This window comes from Osmerus mordax, chromosome 11 (genome assembly GCF_038355195.1).
Source record: "Osmerus mordax isolate fOsmMor3 chromosome 11, fOsmMor3.pri, whole genome shotgun sequence".
Lineage (NCBI taxonomy): Eukaryota > Metazoa > Chordata > Actinopteri > Osmeriformes > Osmeridae > Osmerus > Osmerus mordax.
This window is the reverse complement of record NC_090060.1, coordinates 5,908,445-5,930,606: the sequence shown is the minus strand read 5'-3', so window position 1 is coordinate 5,930,606 and position 22,162 is coordinate 5,908,445. Positions and strand designations below refer to the sequence as shown.

The 22,162-nt window shown below is 46.0% G+C and overlaps 3 protein-coding genes across 4 annotated transcripts; 1 reads left to right on the top strand and 2 right to left on the bottom strand.

Moving 5' to 3' along the window:
• Window positions 1–258: 258 nt before the first annotated feature.
• Window positions 259–12,582, top strand: LOC136951770 (arf-GAP domain and FG repeat-containing protein 1-like). 2 transcript variants are annotated; one of them, XM_067246369.1, is made up of 12 exons: window positions 259–540; window positions 5,112–5,205; window positions 6,021–6,136; window positions 7,020–7,182; window positions 7,315–7,471; window positions 7,927–8,058; window positions 9,911–10,082; window positions 10,394–10,476; window positions 10,593–10,694; window positions 11,257–11,409; window positions 11,661–11,755; window positions 11,852–12,582. In XM_067246369.1, exons 1-12 carry the CDS (start codon window positions 374–376, stop codon window positions 11,909–11,911), a joined length of 1,494 nt encoding a protein of 497 aa, XP_067102470.1. In that variant the 5' UTR covers window positions 259–373; the 3' UTR covers window positions 11,912–12,582. The 2 variants fall into 2 exon arrangements, with proteins under 2 accessions (XP_067102470.1, XP_067102471.1); XM_067246370.1 differs by lacking the exon at window positions 7,927–8,058.
• slc19a3a (solute carrier family 19 member 3a) lies at window positions 12,542–15,900 on the bottom strand. Its single transcript, XM_067246371.1, has 5 exons — window positions 15,689–15,900; window positions 13,863–14,715; window positions 13,429–13,621; window positions 13,181–13,322; window positions 12,542–12,806 (listed from the first exon to the last, which is right to left on the bottom strand). Exons 1-5 carry the CDS (start codon window positions 15,833–15,835, stop codon window positions 12,654–12,656), a joined length of 1,488 nt encoding a protein of 495 aa, XP_067102472.1. The 5' UTR covers window positions 15,836–15,900; the 3' UTR covers window positions 12,542–12,653.
• A 2,638-nt stretch (window positions 15,901–18,538) lies between these two features.
• On the bottom strand, window positions 18,539–21,561 carry slc19a3b (solute carrier family 19 member 3b). The gene is made up of 5 exons (XM_067246527.1): window positions 21,412–21,561; window positions 19,879–20,662; window positions 19,188–19,380; window positions 18,912–19,053; window positions 18,539–18,764 (listed from the first exon to the last, which is right to left on the bottom strand). The coding sequence occupies exons 1-5, from the start codon at window positions 21,559–21,561 to the stop codon at window positions 18,603–18,605; spliced, it is 1,431 nt and encodes a 476-aa protein (XP_067102628.1). The 3' UTR covers window positions 18,539–18,602.
• Window positions 21,562–22,162: the final 601 nt, after the last annotated feature.

The window sequence follows — 22,162 nt, the reverse complement described above, 5'->3', positions numbered from 1 at the left end:
ATTGCTGCAACGTTCATCTAACGTGATTATCGGTTGAAAAAATATGGATGGTCGCCCATCCGTTTGGATGTTTAGTCATTGTGAAATAAAATACAAATTAACGTGGAATGTAGTGAGAGTATTGAACAGCTGGGTGCCGCTAGATTTCCAATGATGTAAACGAGGACGAGCGGGCGTTGCGTGATCCTCCACTACAGCGCGTCAACTCCTTGTCCGTGCCGTGGGGAGACTCGAGGCAGACCCTTCTGTCATTAACAACCAGCTACCCTCCGATTTTAGTCAGGTGATTACCCGGTAACGAGGTTTTTTAACAGCACGTTATTTCCCCAGTTTTGCTTTCAGTCGTCTTCATCCCATCTACCTAGTACCAACCATGGCAGCGAGTGCCAAAAGAAAGCAGGAGGAGAAACACCTGAAGATGCTGAGAGAAATGACGAGTTTGTCCCCTAACAGAAAGTGCTTTGACTGTGATCAGCGCGGCCCTACCTATGCCAACATGACAGTAGGATCTTTCGTTTGCACCTCCTGCTCTGGCATCTTGTGAGTACAAATATGATTGAGTGACCTTTAACGTTAGCTATCTAGCTTTTACAATTAGGCCTCAGTAGTTAGCACTAGCTCGTTAGCTATCCTGATGTTCCCCCATTTCGAATGGCAGTCACTAGTATGTTAGGGTACTGTAGCGGACTAGTATGGGCGGCAGCTAGCTTCAAGTTAACGAACGACAGCAAGCTACTGCTAGCTAGTTAGACTAGGGCTGACATTGTATTGTTCTGCAGAACGGGATGGGTCTGGGTGTATGTGGATGGGGGTTGGGAGTACAGTAGGGGGGTATCATCAGATCTAGCGCAGCTTTACCGACTAGCCATCCTGCTACATCTATAAGACAGCCAGTGAGCTGCTAGCTCTAGCTAGCTCACCCCGGCATTTATCTCGACTTCAGTTCTAGCTAACCACCGCACTGTCAGCCTGCTATTACTGTAGCTATCCGACTTGCTCATTTAAGTGACACACGCTGCTGAATGCATTTCAAAGTAGCGCTATGTTAATAGTACCTGCTAGGTAAATGATATCAGGTAGTTAGCGCTAATGTCAGTTATTGAATACGTCCCCCAACCCCCATAACTAACTAGAATGAATAATGTCGCCTTTGCTGCTAGCCATGCCCCACATTCCCATTAATAACCAGCAAGCTAGCTCTAAAGGTTGGTGTTACAGATTTATTAAGCTGTAACCATCAAGCATCTACAAGCATCTATGGACAGTTATCACCAGTCAAGGTCCTGAAATATGATGGTACAAGGAATAGTGCCACCTCACTTGGCATGTAGTTGGAAAAACCCATGCAAATGAGATGCAAACTCACAGCTCTCCCCTCAGGTTTGCCATACCTTTAACAGTAGGCTTATTTCAGCATACTAAAATATTAAATATTGTCAGATATTTGGTCTAACTATGTATTGCATTGTTATACTTATATTAAGTCTGGCCCAGTTCATCATCTACGTCATCGTTTTGGGCTAGGATGGGCTTGTTTCCATAGTGTCCAACTCTCTACTGATCAGACAGTTTTTCTACAAGTAGAAAGTGAAACAGTTGTCATTTCTGATTGAGTTCATGTGTCAAGTTAGACTCAGGTCACCTCATTAGGTCACCTTATTAGGGTGGTCATTTGGAATCCTACCTTTTGTTTCTTTATAGTTGTACATATCCATCTGTTAATCATTCTGTGTGTGAAGTACAACTTCATTGTCTGTGTAGTAGACTGTGTGTGAGAAAGTAATGTTTTTCAAATGGTTGATTTCAGCCTCCCTATATCTCCACTGTCACAATTGTTCTGCTGGGATTTCACTGTGAATTTCCCAGTGGTCTAAACTCTGTCATGTGTGATAATTGAGTTATTTTATAAAGTCAGACATAGGGGCTCCTCTAAATAGTAGGGGTGAAAATCTGTTGGTACCATTCGATTCTTGGGGTCACAAATCGATTAAAAATCGATTCACAATTTTCAGCATTTGTCAATAGATGTGAATCGCTAGAAGACTGAATCGCGATTCAAATGTGAATCAAGTTTTTCCCCCACCCCTACTAAATAGTCTTACACTCATGTTCAATATGAGGCGTGTGTCTTTCAAGCCAAGAGAAAGCAGAATAGCTGACTTTATTGTTATAACCTGGAATAGGTTGTGGAGCTGGTCTTTGGCCATGCTGATTGCACATTTCCACTGGCACGTGTCTCAGCTTTTTGTGTTTCCGCTAAAAGGAACGGCACAAACGGGTGGCTGTATTCCCAGAAAAAATAGTGATACATGAGATAGCACTTGTATGTTATGTTTGTAACACTTTTTTAACAACAAAAACAGACATTTAAGAAAAGGTTTTCGACATATGTACCAGCTGTCTCAAGACTGATGTATAGTGTTCACTGCAACCTTTTGAAATGTAAGTTGGCTTCTGTTATGTTATGGAACCAATTACATTTTTACCTCCTAAACTAGCTCAGCTGTTGCTAGCTTGATAAATTATACAGTCTACCATATGGCAAGTAGCTCATGTACCAATATGCCCACAGTAATCAAGAAAACATTCAGCTAGCTACTGAAAATGATTGAACATGTCTTGCTAACAGGCAGTTTTTTGACTAGTGTTTGTCACTGTTCATAATTTGACAGTCTGACCAAACAACCACTAAACAGATTCAACATAAATGTCTGAGCTACCTTGGTAGTATAAGTAATTGACTGAAACTGTATTTTGACAGCTGGCCAATCAATCAATTACTCAGTGAGAATGCAAGAATAGTTTCTGGCTACCTGGCTAGTGCTATGTCTCTTTCTAAACTGGAATGTTTTGGTTACAAGGGTAACTAAGACTTAGTTAAGTAAGTAAGTTAAGAATCTTAACTTGTGTATTGTAATTGTAATGTTTTTCCAGACATTTTGTTAATGCTGGGTGATACAGCAGAGCAGACTATGTAACAGTGTGAATCAGAATACTGCTGGTGGCCCAATTGTAGATGTTCCCATTTCAACAGACCCATCCCATAGCCACACACAGTATATGACGAGAAGACTTGAGAAAGTTAGCATTTGTTATGCATGTGAAGGGGGTCTATTATAGTGATAAGAAAGTGTAAATCTGCACCAGTGTTCTTGACTCAAATGCTGAGTGACAATGGTGTGTATTGTAGACATACCAGGAACTCAAGTCACTTTCTCTGCTGATCAAGAAAAAACCTGACTTGTGGAAAATTAGGCTGTGTAGTTTGACAGCAGCCTATGTTGTGTTGTGAGGAAAGATTGATGGAGGATTTTCATGTAGACAGGACGCCTGATGTGATTGCAGTGTCAGGAAGTGGCAAGGCTCCACCACATTGCATCAACAGCATGTGATATGTGCAACAGGAAGTGGTAGGGGTCAGCTCAGTTCTCACGTTGTTCCAGAACAGCAGAGGAAGTACTAGTGTGGGGTATGGTGCAGCCTGCAGCAGCAGGCACAGTGCAAACAGCATGCTCTGAAACGCTTGTGTTGTGGTTTCTCTTGAGTATTTTCTGTCTCCACGTAGATTATACATTTGCATATGATTTTAGCACTCCTGATACATATATGACAGATCTCTAGAGAGAAACCAGAGCCTGAAGAATGTGTGAGGAGTTGAATTTCTCGCACCCTGTCTCCACAGGCACCTGGTCACGACAGGCAATTTATCCCTACCTCTAACGACCTCCAGGTCAAAGGTCATTCTGAACCTGTTATTTGAAACCAAACCAATTTTACTGTGTTCCAAGTCACTGCAATGTCTTGCCTTTCCTTCATTCATTCCTTCCTTCCTTCAAGCTTTCGAATGCAGGTCTATTGTCTTTAAGCCTTTTATCCACTTAGGGCAGGTAGCAGACCTCAAGTGTTGTATATACCTATAAGTCAGGAAGGCATAGCTGGGGCCCATTCTTTCTTTAACTGACATCTCTAACATTCTCTTGGGAGGTTTAGTCCTCTCCTTGACAGCTCTTCTTATTAGGAAAACAGCCACTTCTTTTTACAATAGTTACAATGATGACGTGTCTATTTTAGGTATAACTTGCAAGTACAAAAGCAATAGGCCTACTTTATCTAGGCCTATGTAATTAGCTGAATGTCTTGTAACATATATTGCAAACCAAGTCTTTTATTGGATTCACTTTTTTAAAGAAATTGTTTCAAAATGTTTTGCAAAGGAAGAGATGGCATCATGGGCATGCCTGGAGGGCCTTGGAACTCTTTCCCTGTATCTGACCTAGTTTCATTCTAGGAAAATGATCATTCACCTGCCCTAAGCACCCAGCACACACACCCCCTCCCACAGACACCAGAAGCACAAAGACTTTCCTGGCCTCCTGGGAGATATCTAGCCACCAGAATAATGGAAAATTCAATCTCTTGAATTTTGTCATACCAAGCTACTCTATTTAGACTCAAGTCTAATGTGCAGTACCAAGGCAAGGGCTGGTTTGTCAGAAGGTCATGTAGCTCTAGTAGCAACAGGAGACGCAGTGGACTCGGTTGATTGGATAACTGTTCAGATGGAGAAAAGCCATTCAGTGGAGCTAGGCCTATAGGCTAAATTGCAGAGCAAGAGCAGTGAATAATTTAGCAGCTGGCCTATCCTTACACTGCATCTATGACTACCATTCTTATCACCTAGGAGATTTTTCTAGTTGGACCAGGTGTGTGTTTTAGGAATGCTTCGATATTGACTCGGTGGTGGGGGTTTGGGTGTGTGGAAGCAGGAGAACTGGCTGCCTGTTTGTGAAGCTCTCTGCCGGCCCCCCAGGGTAGACCAGGGCTGCACAGGAAGCTGGGAAATGGAGTCAGGAAGCGATTCTCCTGATGCCTTTCTCTCACATCGCTAATGCATCTCAGAGGTCATATGAAAGCACGCAGACACCTGACTGATATAAGAGTAGGTCATCTTTGTCTCACAGTATTCAGTTATTTAACTCTTTCTTTGTAGCGCTGCTGTCTCCCTGTGCAGTCTTGGTCCCAGATGTACCAGGATGCAGTAGATAAGTAGTTTGGATGTTTTCTGAACTAATCTGACCTCTTTGCCACCCCCCCTCTCCTCCTACCCACAGGCGAGGGCTTAACCCACCTCACAGAGTGAAGTCTATCTCCATGACAACCTTCACGCAACAGGAAATTGAGTTACTACAGAAAAATGGCAATGAGGTAGGCATGGTGACCCACAGAGCAGCAGCACATAATGTTATCCTGGACAAAGTGTTTCCGTTGACCGTTTTTCTTTTGGGTGGCATTCTTGGGATATTAGTGTAATCCTTTAGAGTATTTTTTTTGAGGATTTGTGTGTGAGTTCTGAGAATGCCATGATGTGCCTCAAACCCAGAGCAGCTCTCTCATGGCTGTTCTAACACCCCAGATTTGTATATTCAGACTTATTTGGCTCTGGCAAACTCAGTCTTGATTTGCCTAGTTGGGCTTTGAATGGGAGTGATATGGCACTGCTAAATAACATGGGTGATACAAGTACAACATGCCTTTTGTTTTCAACGTGCCTTCATTGCAAAGCACACGTGTCAGATGTTCTGTATGGCATGTGACTCTGCATTAGAGCACCCTCAGTAGTAGGAGCATCGATGCAACGACCTTGGTGGATTCATGCATCATCATTAACCTCCGGTCTGTTCACCTGCCCGGTTCTCCGCAGTCCAGTTGCAGCCTGCTAGTGGATCTGTTGCCATATTGGTCTCACTCTATTTCTACAGAGATGTCTAAAGAATGACACAGGGGTTTCTTTTCAAGCATGCCTGCCCTGCATCCGTGCCTGTTGGTTATTAAGGCCTCAGGTCTTATAATGTGTGTTGAGAAGCAGTCAAGTGTCAATGTTTGGGATCTGTATAACTTAGCCGAAGGTCTCCATTTTATTCGGTGCCAGGAAACCCTGGAATGTTCCCTTAACCTCCGGTTGTTAAAGTGTCATGTTTGCCTTTTGCTCATGGGATTGACCTCATGCCCCTTCCTCGTAGGTCGGCAAACAGATCTGGCTCGGCCTATACGACGACAGAACCTCCTCGATTCCTGACTTCAGAGAACCTCAGAAGGTCAAGGAGTTCCTTCAAGAGAAATACGAGAAGAAAAGATGGTAGGACTTGAAGACGTAGTAGATAATACCCAATTGCTCTGAAAGTACCAAGTCAATGAAGGGAATAGTTAAGACACGTTCAAGACAAAATCAACGTATTTATTACACATGTAAGGTGCAGGTGTCTGATGCACTCAAGTTGAGTATCACAGAAGACTGGACAATGAATACAGGAAATCAAGGGAGTATAGGGTATCACAATATGGGAGGATACAAGATGATTAGCATAGCCTTCGCAGGCACAGAAAAAGGACACTGTATGCTAGATAGCTTTTGTTTAGGTCTTTAGATAGGGCTCCTAAAAATGGCATTGTCGCTCCTTCTATTTTCCTCATTCAAAGTTGCATGGCATTATACACTGGTAATATTGTGACATCTGACTTACTATAGTGACACAGGCCTTTCATAGTCACACCTTACAAAGAACTAACTTATGGCTATGCAGGCATAAGAAAAACTGTCATTATGCTGTTATCAATGATACAAGAAACATCATTAAAAGATGTAAGAATATAGGCATATTTCTCTACTGGACATAACCAAGGGTTATGTGCTCATGAACCGAATATAGCAAGGTATAGATCAAACATTGTTTATTATATTCAGAACATTTCAAACAGTATAAAAGTAATAAAGTAATCATTATCTTTAATTATTGTTAACTGGTCAGTGGTTTAAGGACAGACCTCTTCAGACTTCCATAGTGTCCCCTGACTTCTCCTGCCTAAAAGCAGCTAATGCAGGAAGCCCTTGAGCCAAGCAATTTTCATGGATACCACTGTGTTATTGCATGCAATGTAGGTTAGCCACAGCCTACTGGCTGCCCTGAAAGCAAGCCTCTGTAGAGTGCAAGCGGTTTTATGCTGTCGGTTTTGGTTGTCAGGTACGTTCCTCCAGACCAGGCCAAGGTGGTGGCCTCGGTCCATGCCTCCATCTCAGGCTCGTCCAACAGCAGCACCAGCAGCACTCCTGAAGTTCGGCCCCTCAAGACCTTGTTGGGCGAGGGCGTCCCTACCCTGCATCTTAACAAGCACACACCGACTCAGGTGATACACACACACACACACACCTTGAACCTCAGCACAAACAGAACCAGTCAAGACACACACGCACCTTGTTGTCTGCTGTCGAGGTGTGTGTGTGTGTGTGTACTGTGAGGTAACCCTGGTGTCTCTCAGTCTCCAGTGGTGAGCCGCAGCCAGGCCCACCAGCAGTTCCAGGACAAGAAGTTTGACCTCCTGAGCGACCTGGGTGGAGACATCTTTGCTGCCCCTCCCTCCAAAGCTCCAGGCCCAGCGAACTTTGCCAACTTTGCACATTTCAACAGCCACCCAGGTATGTGATCAGAGGGTTCCGGAACAGACATCCTCATTAGAAAAGGCCCTCTCACTGTGTGTGTGTGTGTTTGGGGGGGGGGGGTAACTAATGCCACTAATGCAAAGCTGTTTGCTTCCTGTGGTGATGTGTCCTTTAAGAGCCTTTAAGGATTGGGAGGCAGTAGGACTAGGTGACACACCGAGGGTTTATTCACATAAATGCCTCACGTATGCCTATACTGACACACACACAGACACACACACACACACAGAGAAGGGTAGAAGGTTGTCCAGACAGGCGGCGCTCTCTGGTGAACCTGGATGTCCTCCCGCCATGTCTGCTGAGTCATCATTCTGCTTGGTTTAGTCCACATCTGGGTGTGTTCATTTGAGTTTGCCATCCCTGTTTCCGTACCCGTGTCGTCATCATCTCGTCATTCATTGTCTGGTCTGACCCTCCTCCCCGATCTCCAGCCAGTCACAGCACAGCTGCAAATGCAGACTTTGCAAACGCAGACTTTGCGAACTTTGATGTGTTCAGAAGCGCCGGTCCGTCCGGTGCGTTCCCCCCTGCACCTCCAGCCCCGTTCCAGCCCTCGCAAACAGGTAAACTCCCCACGCATCCTCACCCACCTTTCATGCCCTGTTGTCGTCCATTGTGTCATATCCATGTTATTATTTCTTAGTTGTTTCGGTCTGTTCTCTCCTGTTTGTGACTGCTGAACTCCCCCCCCCCCCCCCCCCTCTCCCCCCAGTCCGGTTCATGGCCCCACAATATGCTTCATCCTACAGTAGCACTCAACTGCACTGCCGTTCCTTGCTGCACACTCACGCGCACGCACGCACACACACACACACGCCCACACTCACACACTACTGTATACTTAACAAGCAGAGACTAGACTCCCTAGGCCCCAGCCACAATCAAGCTCATCTCTTTATTTTAGCCCCTCTGGTGGAGGTTGTCGAAGAGTGCAATGTCATCATGACCTTCTTGATTTTAATAGGACGACACCCAGCTCACTGCTTCCATAATCCCTGCTCTCACCCAATCTTCCTGGCTTCTACTTCTCTCTCTCTCTCTCTCTCTCTCTCTCTCTCTCTCTCTCTCTCTCTCTCTCTCTCCATTTTCTTGCTGTTATCTTGTTAGTTTTTTTTCCATCTGTTTGCTTTGGGCGACAGTCGTGCCTTTGTTTTGGTTTACGTGTCCTTCTGTTTCTCCGCCCTGTCTTGCATTCATTGCTCTCGTCCTGTTTCGGCGGCCAGCGTTCACCTCACTGTCATCCAGCCGCAGTGTGGGGGAGTTTGGCACCTCTCTGCCATACTGGGGCCCTCACAGTAAGTCTCTCTCTCTGGCTCTCGTTTGAACCGCTCTCCTCCTACTCCCCTCGCACCTCTCTCGTGCGTGTCTGTCCTAGTTTGAGTCCGTCCCAGTCCTTCCGTCCTGCCTGTCGATGAATGTATGCGGTTCCGTTGCTGCTGCTCAAATAGAAACGAGTGCTCTTTTGGTGAAGGTTATCCATCTTGGTGCGACCACCTGCAATTATAGTGGACGACGATTTGAAGTCCCAGTGTGAGAGTGCTCTGCTACACACAGTTCCTGTCAGTCGATGTGCCCAGGATGGGACCTCTTGAGAAGGGCCCTGCTGTACTGCAGCATCATGTGCCAGGCCCCTGTTCTCAGCTTTCCTTTCATGTCCTCCAAAGTGACACACAGAGCCTCACACGCTTCGCAGGCCCTCTCGCGACATGCTCTGTAATCGCTCTCTCTCTCATGCGGGTAGCACACCGGGGGTATTAGCTAATGCAAATTTGGCCAGTTTCGACCACTTCCCCAAATCCTGTAGCGCTGACTCTGGATGCTTCGCTAACTCCCCGGTAGCACCCTCAGAGGCGGTAGAGAGCACTAGCGGCGCAGCTGATAAATATGCAGCTCTGGTCGACCTGGATAGCTCTGCCAAAACGGAGCAAGGCAACTCTGCTGCCAGGCAATGTTTTGTAGGATTCAAGATGAGTTGCTCTGCAGCTTCTGGCGTGAGGAAAAAGCACGTGTGGACGCTCCGATCCAACACCTGTCTTCTCTGGAGGGATTAACGTAGTGCAGTGTATTTCATCCATGATGGGAAAGTCATCTTTCAAGGCTGTGATGGAACACCATGTGCTAGATGCTCATGCAGTTGTCTGCCATCGCTGCACTACTTTTGACGAGCAGAAAATACTGGAACTACAAGCTGCGACTCAGCGTTTACTGTATTTGTCCCTCCCCTGCGGAACTGTGGACTTATGTTACATTTCCTGTCCTAAATGTAAATGTAAATAAACCAGCAGCAGCATACATGCATGACTGGCAGGGTTGTGTCTATCGAGACCCAGGATCAGGTGTGAGTACCGCGTGCTGGATATCCCCTACCCTCCAGCCGTGAGTGAAGATCCCAGCCGGTGTGTCGTCTCTCCCCAGGGAACAGCCTGCCTAGCAGGGGGAGCCTGGGGCCCGGCCAGGCAGGACTGAGCCACCCTCAGAGCCAGCCTGCGGGGCTGGGAGGAGACCGCTACGCTCCCCTGGCAGAGCTGGACACCGTCTTCAGCCCGCCCGCCCCCCCAGCCAGCGTGTACAACACCAGCTCACAAGGGTGAGACAACACACCTGTCCTGTGTCGGTCTACATCCTAGTCTTCCTATTGATATCAATTTAGAAAATACAACTTTTTTACTACGATTTTTACACCCCTTTGCCCCTATTCTCTAGATGGGTATAGATAGTTATGAAATCAAATGTATATAAAGAAGGCTATTGGCTAAGGCTAACCCTAACCAAGAATATAATTGTTAATTGGTCGACCAGTAAGTGAGTTAGGTTCAAGTGTCTGGTAATGGCGTCAATATTCAGTTTGATTAGCTCTGTTTGGTTCTCATCCTCGTTGTGTGTCGTGGCGTCTCTCAGGGGGATGTATCCCAGCGGACCAGCAGCCTCCGCCAGCCAGGCACAACAGGGCTGCCTCCCCAGCATGCCCCAGGGTTTCGGAGGTGAGTGCGGTCCTCCACGCGTCTTCAGCCAGCAGCCGAGTTCGAGCCCAGTGAGGGTGGACTTCATGGTCCTCTGTTCATGACTGAGTCTGACCTCCTCCCTCCATCCCTGCCAGGTCCTTCAACCAACCCTTTTGTTGCTGCTGCTGTTGTCCCGGGAGCAGCCCACACCAACCCCTTCCAGAGCAATGGGCGGGCAGCGGCGGTGGCGGCAGCAGGTGGGGCACTGAACGTTGATCCACGTTCCGATACACGATACACTCCTAAGTCTGTGTGGTCGTTTGGAGTGAATGAATCTGAATCTGAATCAGATGGGATTTATTCGCCATGAAAGTTTGCACAGACAAGGAATTTGCTTTGGCAGGAAGGTGCATACAATAAACATATAGGGACCTAAAATTTAAATATGTGGACTGTATACTAAGGGTACATAAACAAGAGCGCACCTAACGACCGAGGCAGCCTTCATCGGCGCCATCTTGGCTCACTACTGAATGTGAGATATTATGGGCTTTGTGGAAGACTGGACCGGGGTGAGGAGGTTTGTGAGGGTGTAAGGAAGAGGGCCTGATGTGTCTGGTTCCTTCGGCTGGACAGGGTTATCCACCAGTCCATGTGGGCATGTCTCCTCCTCTCCCTCCAGCTCACTGCTCCTCGCTGCCCTCCTGTGGCCTGCCGTGGTACTGCTTTTTACTGTATCGAGAGCTCTTCTAGTGGTGTGGTGTGTGTGATGTTGGTCGTGTGCATGTTGTAACCTGCTCATATGCTGCCGTGTTGCAGCCACATTTGGCTCTGGCTCCCTAAGCATGCCCTCAGGACTGGGGAACGCTGCCGCCTTCAACCTCCCCACCAGCTTCAGTGGGAACTTCCAGCCGCCGTACCCTGGCCAGGCCCCCTTCCCCCAGGCCCAGGCCTACCCCCAGCAGCCCAACGGTGTGTGTGCCATGCATGGGCCAAACGGCACGTGGAATTCCTTCGACACATTTCAAAGTACTCGTCATCTGTGTGTCTGTCTGCACTGTCAGCGATGTTAAGGGATAGTCCTTTTAGGAGTATTGTTTTTCAAAAGCTACTTGGTCAAATCCTTTATATGGCCCAGGTCTGGTGTGTGTCTGGATACGTGTTTTATCTGAAGGTCTCTCAGCCCCCCTCTCACCTTCGTTTGTTTCCCTGTGGTCGTCCAGGCGGAGGGTTCTCAGGCTACGGCCCGGCCAAGCCCATGGTGACACCTTTCGGGCAGGTCATGGCAGCACCCGGGGTCTCTAGCAACCCCTTCCTGGTGAGAAGACCTGATTGGTTGCAATTGGTTTGTGTGAGTATTTCCCACAGGTACTTCAGTATTTCCTCACGTGTTATCTCTCTGCCGTCCAATCAGGCCGGAGCGCCGTCGGCCCAGTACCCTGCCGGAGGCTCTTCCACCAATCCTTTCTTGTAGCGCTTCCTCCCTGGACGGCCACGAGCACACAGCACACTCACCCCTCCTACACTGTTTTGTTTCACCAGTAGCTTTAAAAACACAATCTTTCCAAGAACATTTTTTTTATGAGAAGGAAGAACAAGACCAACAACAGGAAGGAACAACACGTGATTCGGTTACGTGGAAGCAGAACCGCAGACGGTGTGGTGAAGGTAAATGTGCTACACTGGACGTGGTGGTCTCCTCTTCCTCCACTCAACCTGTGAACTGAGCCCAGCTATATTCAAACTGGCTAATACTAAGTTATTGCAAATGTCCCGTTCATTATGCTGCAATCCTGTACATACGTTTTTCTTCAAAGAAACTGGCTTTTTGTGCATATCAGTATTTGTATCTTTAACATGTTTGTTAAGGCAGAACTGTTACTTTGAAAGCTGCAGTCTGCTGTCAGTTGCTGGAAAGAACCAAAAGCAGTGTGGCATTGTTAGGAGTGTCTCTACTGAGGAGAAGAGAACATTTATTCATGAGGAGTATTTCTGTAAGAAAAGCTGCCCCCCAAAAGGACCAGGGAATCTCAGCTGTCATGGGCAAGAACCACAAACTCGAGACTGAAGACCACTACTTGGATGTTACAGAAATTTAAGTTAATGTGTAAATATATATATATTAAAATGAATTTTACCAAATCACCTAGTTTTGGGCTTGGAAATATTTGATAAATGCATGTGTCGTACTCAGTGTGTACACAGGAAGCATGTGTTCAGAAGCTGTGTACCCGCTCCGTGTCCTCGGGCCTCGGGGTGAGCTCCGAGGCAGGGGGGTCCTTGTGTTGTGGCTGTGTTACCAGGCAGTACACCCCCCTCACCAAGAACAGGAGGGCAATGGCGGAGAAGTAGGAGCCATAAATGATGAACTGCAAGAAAGAGTGGACAAACACTGAAGATGATCCATTGCTTAAAGGGACAGTTCACCCCCAAAATATCTTTTTTTTTCCCTCTTTCCCATAGTGCTATTTATCCATCGAGATTGTTTTGGTGTGAGTTGCTAGTTTTTTGGACATCGGCCGTATAGCTGTCTGCCTTCTCTTGAATCTAATGGAGGTAGATGACTCAAGGCTTTTGGTGCAGGTTCAAGTAGAAAGAAAATAGTTCCTATATGAAACTGCTCCCAGCAAGGTTTATGAAATATCTAGAGAAACAAGGTCATGCTTTCAAGAAAAATATGTATTTTCGGGTGAAATGTGCCATTAAAGGTGAGTGCTTTTCCAAGAGCAGAGAGTGTTATTACCTGTGTGACGATGTTCAGACCCAGTCCCCTACTGTCCACCACTATGGATGTGATTACTGTCTGAAGGACCAGAGCCCCAAAGTTGTTTGCTCCAAATATCAGTGCGTATCTCTCCATTGATAGTTCTGCGGCTATCTGGAACCTTGGAGAGGGGTGCAAAATGAAGATGAAGTGGCTCACTCACGTTTATGTCAAAGGAAATGTGTCCTCTACGGTAAGTAGTGAATAGCACCATGTCCAGAACCTACATGGCTATAGTGATCAGCAGCATATACAGGGTCTTGAAGAGGATGTAGCTGATGTAGCAGACCCAAATGTTGCCAGCGTATGTCATGAGGAAGAGTGACGCGGCTCCCAGGCCGGAGAAGATCCCCAGGGCCAGCTCCCCCCACTGAGCCCAGTTCACCTGGGTGAAGCCGATCCCGTAGGCCGTCGCTGCACCTGGAGAGAACACGCGGTATCTGAGTCGACTGTGTCGGGAGGAGGATGATGGGATATGAAGTACCTACTGTACATGAAAGCAGTGTCTAGCTCACCCCGTGTCTAGCTCACCCACTGTCTAGCTCACCCACTGTCTAGCTCACCCACTGTCTAGCTCACCCCGTGTCTAGCTCACCCCTGTGCTAGCTCACCGTGTGATTGCCCCAGTTGGCGTTCCTTGACAGTCCTGACGGCCACTCACCGCACAGATTGGACACGGCTTCCACCGCTCCGTTGTAGACTGTGATGTTCTGAGAAGGCTCCACGTGCTCCCATAGCACCTGCACGTAGTTGACCGTCTGGTTGTATCCGCAAGTAGCCAGAGCCCACCACACGGACCAGTACAGCAGCTGCCTGCTGGAGTAACACTCCAGGAAGTCCCTCCACAGCTGGGCCAGAATGGACAGGCAGCCCCCTGGCAGAGCTGGCCTCTCCTCGCTGCCTCCTGCCTCCACTGGCTCATCACTGCTGCTCTTTGCCCTGCTTGGTGCATTACTGCTCCCCCCTCTTTCATCGAGGGCTGAGGGGCTGGACAGCGCACCACCTTCTGACCCGGCCACGATTCCTGTGGACGATTTCCTCTCCCTGTCATCACCGAGGCTACGATGGAAGAACATGCTTCTCTGTGGCATTGGCAGGAAGCAGGAAGTGACCAGGGCGATGGACGTCAGCACCAGAGTCAAGACCAGGATGTTGTTGTAGGTCATGAGGTTGAAGCTGAGGAGAAGCTGGCCCAGCACAGAGCCCATGGTGTAACCCAGCAGCTGGACACTGCGGCAGTAAGACGTGGCCTTGCGGTACCTCGTCAGATCCACCACGCTGTAGATGTAAGAGAAGTAGGCCACCTCGCAGGCTGTCACCACCCCGTAGAAGAACTGCATGGCCTGCATGGCTGCCACTCCCTGCAGCCACAGCAGCAGGGCTGTGGTGATGAAGAGGTTGAGGGACTGGAACACCACCACGGGCTTGTAGCGCAGCCAGTCAGTAAGCAGAAACACAGGGACCAGCACGGACAGGTATGAGTACGTCCACACTGGGAAGATCTCGTTGTTTACCTGTAGGGAAGCCAGAGACCCAGACCTAACTTCAACACTTCTGATCAAGAGGGTAGAAAAATACATAATGCTTTGATGTAGAAAAGTATGTTATTGAATATGTCATTCTTACAAAGGATAAATATTTGCTTGTTAAAGATCATGTAAGTTCATTTGATTTAATAATTTATCACTTGTTTATTATATCACAAAAGAAAAGAATGAATTCCATTGTTTATTAAATAATTCACACTTTCAGAACATTCCGGGATTTCAGAAATGTTTCCAACTCCAGTGAACTCAGTTTTTCAAAACCATTTGCAAATTATTGCACCTAATCAATCAGCATGTGCCCCTTCCCCCTCTTACTGAACTTACTAATATTTGACACTATCAATACATTTTAGGTCCATGCCCACAGAACCTTACAAATAATAAGAATAAATATATATTTATACAGCAGCCACTTTGGTTCAAAGTGGCACTACAGGGGGATTTGAAACTACAACCTCTTCATCTGCAGTCAAGTGCTCTTCTACTGAGCCATACCCACTCCAAATTGGTTTGAAGGTTAAACAAACTCAAATAATGGGATATTTTTTGAGGACCCTTGATCGGGATTTGATATTACTGTGGATTTATATTAATTCTGCTGTGACTGTCTCCAATACATTTCGACAAACACTTAATTCCCTGTGCAAGCAATCCATACCAAACTTACTTTATAGAATACAATAGGTACATTTTAGTTTAATCCAGCGTTTCCATGTGCAACAAAGTTGTCCAAAAAATTATAAATTAAATGCACTAATTCATGCAACTACTGAGTAATAAGTGCAAAGTTGTTCAAAAGTATATGGCTGCCAGTCAACTCAAACATTTTCTTTCTGACTTCTATTTACCTGACAACACCTAGTCACCTATTTACCTTCCAACACCATTTTAGACTATTTAGCAAAGACTTGACAGGACAAAAAATTAAAAAACAATCTACCTGTTCCACTGTCAGGTTCTTATCTGGTCCTGTCATGTAGGGGATGAGAAAGGGCTCCATAGGTTTCACTGTACTAAAGAACCCATAGCAACACAGCAGACTGGTGGGGTAGCCCCACCCTGCCTTCCAGCGCCGCAGAACCTCCATCCTTGTAAGACAGTGTAACTGCTGGAACACACTGATGTTGACATGAATATGAACCTGTCCAGGTAACTCCAGTCCCTCATGTGCTACTGGTTAGTGTTCCTGGCAGTGCTGTCCCAGTACACTGTCCACATCCAGTTGGGTCCATGTATGTAGTAAACTCAGTCTGTCAATCAACAACCTGCTCAAAGGGCACTTCAGCAGGCCTTACCTTTCTACTCAGAGGAAATCCCAATTTCTTCCACAGTCCCCCCTTTTGACGTTTAACGTCAACACAACAAACGTTTATCTGGGGCCTGCTGTAGTGCCTTACATTTCACAAGTTTCATAACATTTCAAAACCGTCAATCCAACAATACATTATCTGTTACTACTCAGCACAGCATACATGATTATAGGATTTGACGATATATTACACCATTCATTAAATTCAGAGCATTTCAAACATTATAAAAGTAATAAAGTAATTTTAATCTTTATAATTGTTGACTGATCGGTGGTTAAGGACAGACCTCTTCAGATTGCATAGAGCATTGTATATCAGTTGGAAAATAGAAGGAGAAAAATTGCCATCTTTATTATATTGGCAAAGTAGTCACTTGGTACTTGAGATTACATATCTGTCAATCATTCCCAGGGCAAGGCAGTAATCTTCAGTCTTGCTTGCTTTTGTCTGTGGCTTGATTTGGGCTACCATAATCTTACTGGCAGCCTTCCGAGAGCCTTTAACCCTTGTGCTGCCTTCGGGTCACATGACACAAAGGTTCATAACGAACCATCGTTATGTTTACCCAATTTTAGTCAATACAAAAACAAATAAAAATAATTTTCTTTTAACCTTTGCAATGTGGGGGGTCTGAGACAGCCCAACGGTTAAAAGAAAATGCTTCACTTTGTTTTTGTATGCTGTAAAGTTGTCGCAATACGACGGTGGGTCACAATGACCCGAAGATAACACAAGGGTTAATTAAAAAACAAAAAATTTACCTTTATCCCTTGTGTTATCTTCGGGTCATTCTGACCCATCAGTCATTGTGACCCACCGTCATATTGCGACAACTTTACCGCATACAAAAACAAAGTGAAGCTTTTAACCGTTGGGCTGTTTCAGACCCCCCACATTGCGAAGGTAAAGAGAAAATTACTATTTTTTGTTTTTTTATTGCGTAAAATTGGGTAAACGCAACGATGGTTTGTTATGAACCTTTGGTTCATGTGACCCATTATTCACAATATATACTATTTTTCAAGGGAGACCTGGCCAAGCCTACTGCACAGCACTCTACAGTGCACACAGTACACATCTTCAGAGAGCCTACTGCACAGCACTCTACACAGCACACAGTACACATCTTCAGAGAGCCTACTGCACAGCACTCTACACGCAGTACTCTTCCAAGCACAAACCACAATCATCACAACAACGATTAACATGCCCAATCCAGTGATTCCCATTTGAATGATAGTCGAAAAGAAACCCCCCACAGAGGAAGTCAGTCAGCAAAATTCCAAACTTCAGGCTCCCCCAAAGCTGAAAGGATTTCTTTAATGTGAGCAGCCATATTTGTGATATTAGAAGATTCATCTGAGATAAAAGTACAACAGTCATGACCTATCACAGCACAGGTAACTCCCTGAGCTGACAACAGATAATCCAGTGCCATACGGTTCTGTAGCCCTAACCCTACCTGCCTCATAGCCTTCATCTCAGAAGCAATCGCAGTTAAGGCGTCGACTGTCTCATTACCAATGGACTCCAACCCTACTGCTAAGCTCCTAGTATCTGCAAAGGCAGTGATAACACCACACACAGGGAGAATGGGGGTCAGATGGCTGAGCGGTTAGGGAATCGGGCTAGTAAAAAGAAAGTTGGCGGTTCGATTCCCCGCAAAAAAAAATGAAGTTGTGTCCTTGGGCAAGGCACTTCACCTTACTTGCCTCGGGGGAATGTCCCTGTACTTACTGTACGTCACTCTGGATAAGAGCGTCTGCTAAATGACTAAATGTAAATGTCTAAATGAGAATGGCAGCTGAAAATTTTGAAAAGTGATTGGGCACTATTGGATCCAAGTGATGTGATCTTAGCATTGCATTAATTATACTTCTCTTGTGGCGGTGCCACCAATGTTTGGGCAAGGGGTGCAGGGGCAACCCATCTACAGGTCTGAGGACTCCTACAATAAATCCAAGGTAACATGTTCCTGACCAGTTGGCTGGCAGGAAATAACAAGCACTCTTACCACATATCCACATGGTGCCATTGTTGGCCGCAAGAGGAACTCCAAATGGATCTGTTGTTATACTTATCGGTCCACTTTCAACAGGCAAATTAGGCAACTGGGTATAAGCATATATAGACACAGTATAGTTACACGTACTGTTTCCCAATGCCCTCCCCGTCCTGTTATGAGTCAGACATAACCAAGCAGGTGGAGCATACGCTAACCACAGTGGGGGTGAATAGGTAACTCCTTTAGGAATATGTCTCTCATGACTTTTCTCTGAATGAGACATGTCAGTAATTAAATGAAACATGAACATGAAACATGCTGCAGAAGCATTCCTGCCGTGAGCTTCATAATTAGTTTAGTTGAAGGAGAATCCCTATCTTTTTACGTATGTTTTACGAAAATGCTATCCAAGCAATTACATGCAACTGTGTATATTCACTTTTAATCATACATTTCACATTCATTGCATTATTTAAAGCATGTTGACATACAAAGCTGTTAACATCACACTAGGAGGAACCTGTATTCGTTTTCTTCATTCAGAACTGGTGTTTTGAGATATCTTGAAGCTCTGGCTCCTGTTTGCTCCCCTGGTTGTGTTCTCCTGGCTCAGGCCTGCAGTAGTGTTCCCCTGCTGTATAGGCCCCTCGGACCAGGAACAGCACTGAGATGGCTGTATAGTAGCTGCCATAGACAAGAAACTGCAAAAAGAAATGCAATTATTGTCTTCTTTTTTTTATCACAGTTGGTTTGTGTGTAAGTAATGTAGTGATAACTCTCCACCATCAGGTGTCACCCGGTTACCTCACACATTATTACCATCATTCTATAAGTAAGTGTTGACATACCTGTGTCACTATGTCTAACCCCAAAGCTGTTTTATCAACAACTATAGCCGTCATAATTGTCTGTAGTGTGAGGGCGGCAAAGGTGTTGATCCCAAACGTTAAGGCATAGCACTCCATGGAAAGGTTAGAGGCTATCTGAAACCTGAACATGGAGACGATGATAGTATCTCAATGTTTGTGAGAGTATCAATTACATGATGCAAATACATTTATAACATCCGGCAAATAAAGACTAACTTATCAGAGCTCTTATCTGACTCAATTCTGGAAACGTACGTAGTGATGGTGATGAGCAGCATGTAGGAAGCCTTGAAGATGACGTAGCCAGCGTAGCAAGCCCAGATGCTGCTAGTGAAGGCCATCAGAAACACAGCACCGGCCCCCACGGCCGAGAACATCCCCAGAGCCAGCTCCCCCCAAATGTCCCAGGGCACCTTCATGTAGCCTACGCTGAAGGCTGCTGCAGAGCCTGGGGGGGAAGGGGGGGGGGGGGGGTTTAGAGTCGTGCAGTACAACGGTTTGGTCAAGATGGTCAGTGCATCAACATGCCTGTGTCCTGTCATTTTTAAAAGCACCCACCTACCACAGTGACTCCTCACCCCATAACCCCTCCCAGCGCCTTAGGTCAAGTGTCCTCCTTCACACCCCCAGAACAGCTGTTGATGGAGGTTGAGGACCTCTGCTCAACTGTGGAACTCTGTCTGAATATCTAAGGGAACCCCAGTCGATAGATGTCTTTAAAGCTGGTTTGAAAAGTTATTTTTAAGGCTTATCTTCTATTGCACTTATTTCTGTATGCATTTTTACATGCTTTTATTTGTTAAATATGTTTACCACTATTTCCTTACTGCTTGAGTTATATATTTGGGGTCAAACTCAGTCATTACTGTTATACCAGTCATATACTATCATACTATCATACTAATACTTATTTAGGCTGCTTATTACACGATCTCACGTGTCTTACCTACTAGTGTGCAGATAGCCTCTACCCCTCCATTGTAGATTGAGGAGGTGCTGGACGGCTCAATGTGGTCCCACATCAGCTGGATGTAGTTGAACACCTGACCGTACCCGGCCGTGGCCAGAGCCCACCACAGGGACCAGTACACCAGACGCTTGGACGAATAGGACTCTCTGAAGCTCCTCCAGAGCATCCTGCCAGCGTAGGCCATGTTGTACCAGCTGCAACAGCCACCCTCTTCCGGCGTGTTCTCTGGGCCAGCCCCACTCACAGCCCCATTGGCCTCCTCCACCGCCCACCCTTGCTGATCCTTGGAGCCCATTTCAGGCCTCCTTCCTCTAAAAAACATGCCCTGCTTGGGCATGGGCAGCCAGAAAGAGAGGAAGAAAGACATGCTCTGAATCCCCAGTGTGATAGTGTTGATGTAGAAGTACTCGACCCCTGCTAGGGAGACGAGCAGCTGGGCCAGCGTGGCCCCGACAGTGGACCCAGCCAGCATGGCACTGCGGAGATAGCCTGTGGCTCGTTGGTACCGAGCTTCCGGGATCACACTATAGATGTAGGAGAAGTATGCCACGTCTGTGGAGGTCACCACAGCATAGTTGAACTGCAGGACAGTCATGGCCAGCAGGCCTGGGGCAAAGCAGAGCAAGATATAGTTTGTGACCAGGAAGAGGCCCTGCAGCACGATTAGGGGCTTGTACCTCAGGAAGTCCGTGAGTAGGAACACTGGAAAGAGGACGGCCAGGTAGGAATAGGTCCAGATAGGAAACAGGTAGTTTGTCAGCTGTTGCAAGGGAAAAGGAAATGCAGTTACTACAAACAGTATGCATCAACATTTCTAATGGAATCTCTGCCACCTTTGTGTGTGTGTCTTGTGGTGTGTAGACTGGGAGACACCCCCCTCCACATCTCATACTGAAGACTGGAGGTGCTGTATGAAGTCTGCTTGAAGTTTGCTTGATGGGTCTCACCTCATTGTGTGACCTACTACTGCTGGTGCATTGGTAGTCATATGTTGATAAGTACGGTTTCAAGATGTAGTCTGATTGGTTGTTCTCACAGATAATAGTTGGGTATAAGGGAAAATGGAACATTGTTCTGTAGGTTTCCTTCTCAGCTTGTCTTCTCAGTGCTCTCTTCTTACTCTTTCTCTCTTCGCTTTACAATAATCATGGTCAAGTAGGTAATATTTAAACCATAACATGTTTTCCTTGTAATTGATTACATTAATTTGCAGTGTTATTTTATATATCTATTATATTTAACTTCAATGAGACCATTCATGCTCTGATTTAACCCATAAAGTCAAATAACTGCTATTCCAGCATATTTGTTTGATTTCTATACACTGGCCAGTTTACCCCCCACACCCCCACACCCCCCCCCCCCCCCCCCCCTCCACACACACACACACACACACACACTTACATTAGATCAAAGGGCATAATTTTTTTTATTTGGGCAATAGGCCTATATATTTATCGAAAAACCTACTGTATATGCATACACAGTGTGTATGTGCATATTTCTTACCGCATCCTCAGAGATGTTCTTGTACGGCCCAATCATGTATGGCGTCAGGAATGGCTCTGCTGGTCTGCAATTGGCAAAAAACCCATACAGAGAGAGGATGGCTGTTGGATAAACCCAGCCAGAGTACTTCAGCTTGGTCAATAAATTCATCATGCTCGCCTCTGGATTATGTAAAGGTTCCAGGAAAAAGGTACAACGCTAGATTCTGGCTTCAACACACTGGTGTTGACATGAATATGAACCTGTCCAGGTAACTCCAGTCCCTCATGTGCTACTGGTTAGTGTTCCTGGCAGTGCTGTCCCAGTACACTGTCCACATCCAGTTGGGTCAGTGTATGTAGTAAACTCAATTGGCAGCAATAAATGAAACATGATGCTGCAGAAGCATTCCTGCCATGAGCTTAATCATTAGTTTTGTAGAAGGAGAATCCTTATCTTAGGCTAAAAAGGTACAACGCTGGATTTGAGGTACTTGCGTACTTTGTGATTGGGATAACATTTGTAATAAGTTACAAGTGAAGTGGTCTGTCACGGAGATTTCTTATCTGCGTTATGTGAGAGACTTTGATCTCTTATGAAAGCAATAATCAGAAAAGCTTAAATCAGTTTAAACACACTAATTTAATTTACTGTTAGTTTAAATGTTTGTTTTATCCCAACATTCTTAACTTACAAGCGAAAACTGAACATTTCTGGCTTCATGAAACAAAACACTATAATTTGTTCATTAATATGACCGAGGTGAATGTGC

Excerpts from the sequence above, each read along its gene's own strand:
- LOC136951770 (XM_067246369.1), top strand. The coding sequence starts at position 374 with ATGGCAGCGAGTGCCAAAAGAAAGCAGGAGGAGAAACACCTGAAGATG. Across the intron at positions 7,183-7,314 it reads ACAAGCACACACCGACTCAG|TCTCCAGTGGTGAGCCGCAG; the intron begins GTGATACACACA and ends GGTGTCTCTCAG. Across the intron at positions 7,472-7,926 it reads ACATTTCAACAGCCACCCAG|CCAGTCACAGCACAGCTGCA; the intron begins GTATGTGATCAG and ends CCCGATCTCCAG.
- slc19a3b (XM_067246527.1), bottom strand. The coding sequence starts at position 21,561 with ATGAATTTATTGACCAAGCTGAAGTACTCTGGCTGGGTTTATCCAACA. Across the intron at positions 19,381-19,878 it reads GGCTATCTGCACACTAGTAG|GCTCTGCAGCAGCCTTCAGC; the intron begins GTAAGACACGTG and ends CTTCCCCCCCAG. Across the intron at positions 18,765-18,911 it reads GGTTAGACATAGTGACACAG|TTTCTTGTCTATGGCAGCTA; the intron begins GTATGTCAACAC and ends TTCTTTTTGCAG.
- slc19a3a (XM_067246371.1), bottom strand. The coding sequence starts at position 15,835 with ATGGAGGTTCTGCGGCGCTGGAAGGCAGGGTGGGGCTACCCCACCAGT. Across the intron at positions 14,716-15,688 it reads AGAACCTGACAGTGGAACAG|GTAAACAACGAGATCTTCCC; the intron begins GTAGATTGTTTT and ends GCTTCCCTACAG. Across the intron at positions 13,622-13,862 it reads AGCCGTGTCCAATCTGTGCG|GTGCAGCGACGGCCTACGGG; the intron begins GTGAGTGGCCGT and ends TGTTCTCTCCAG.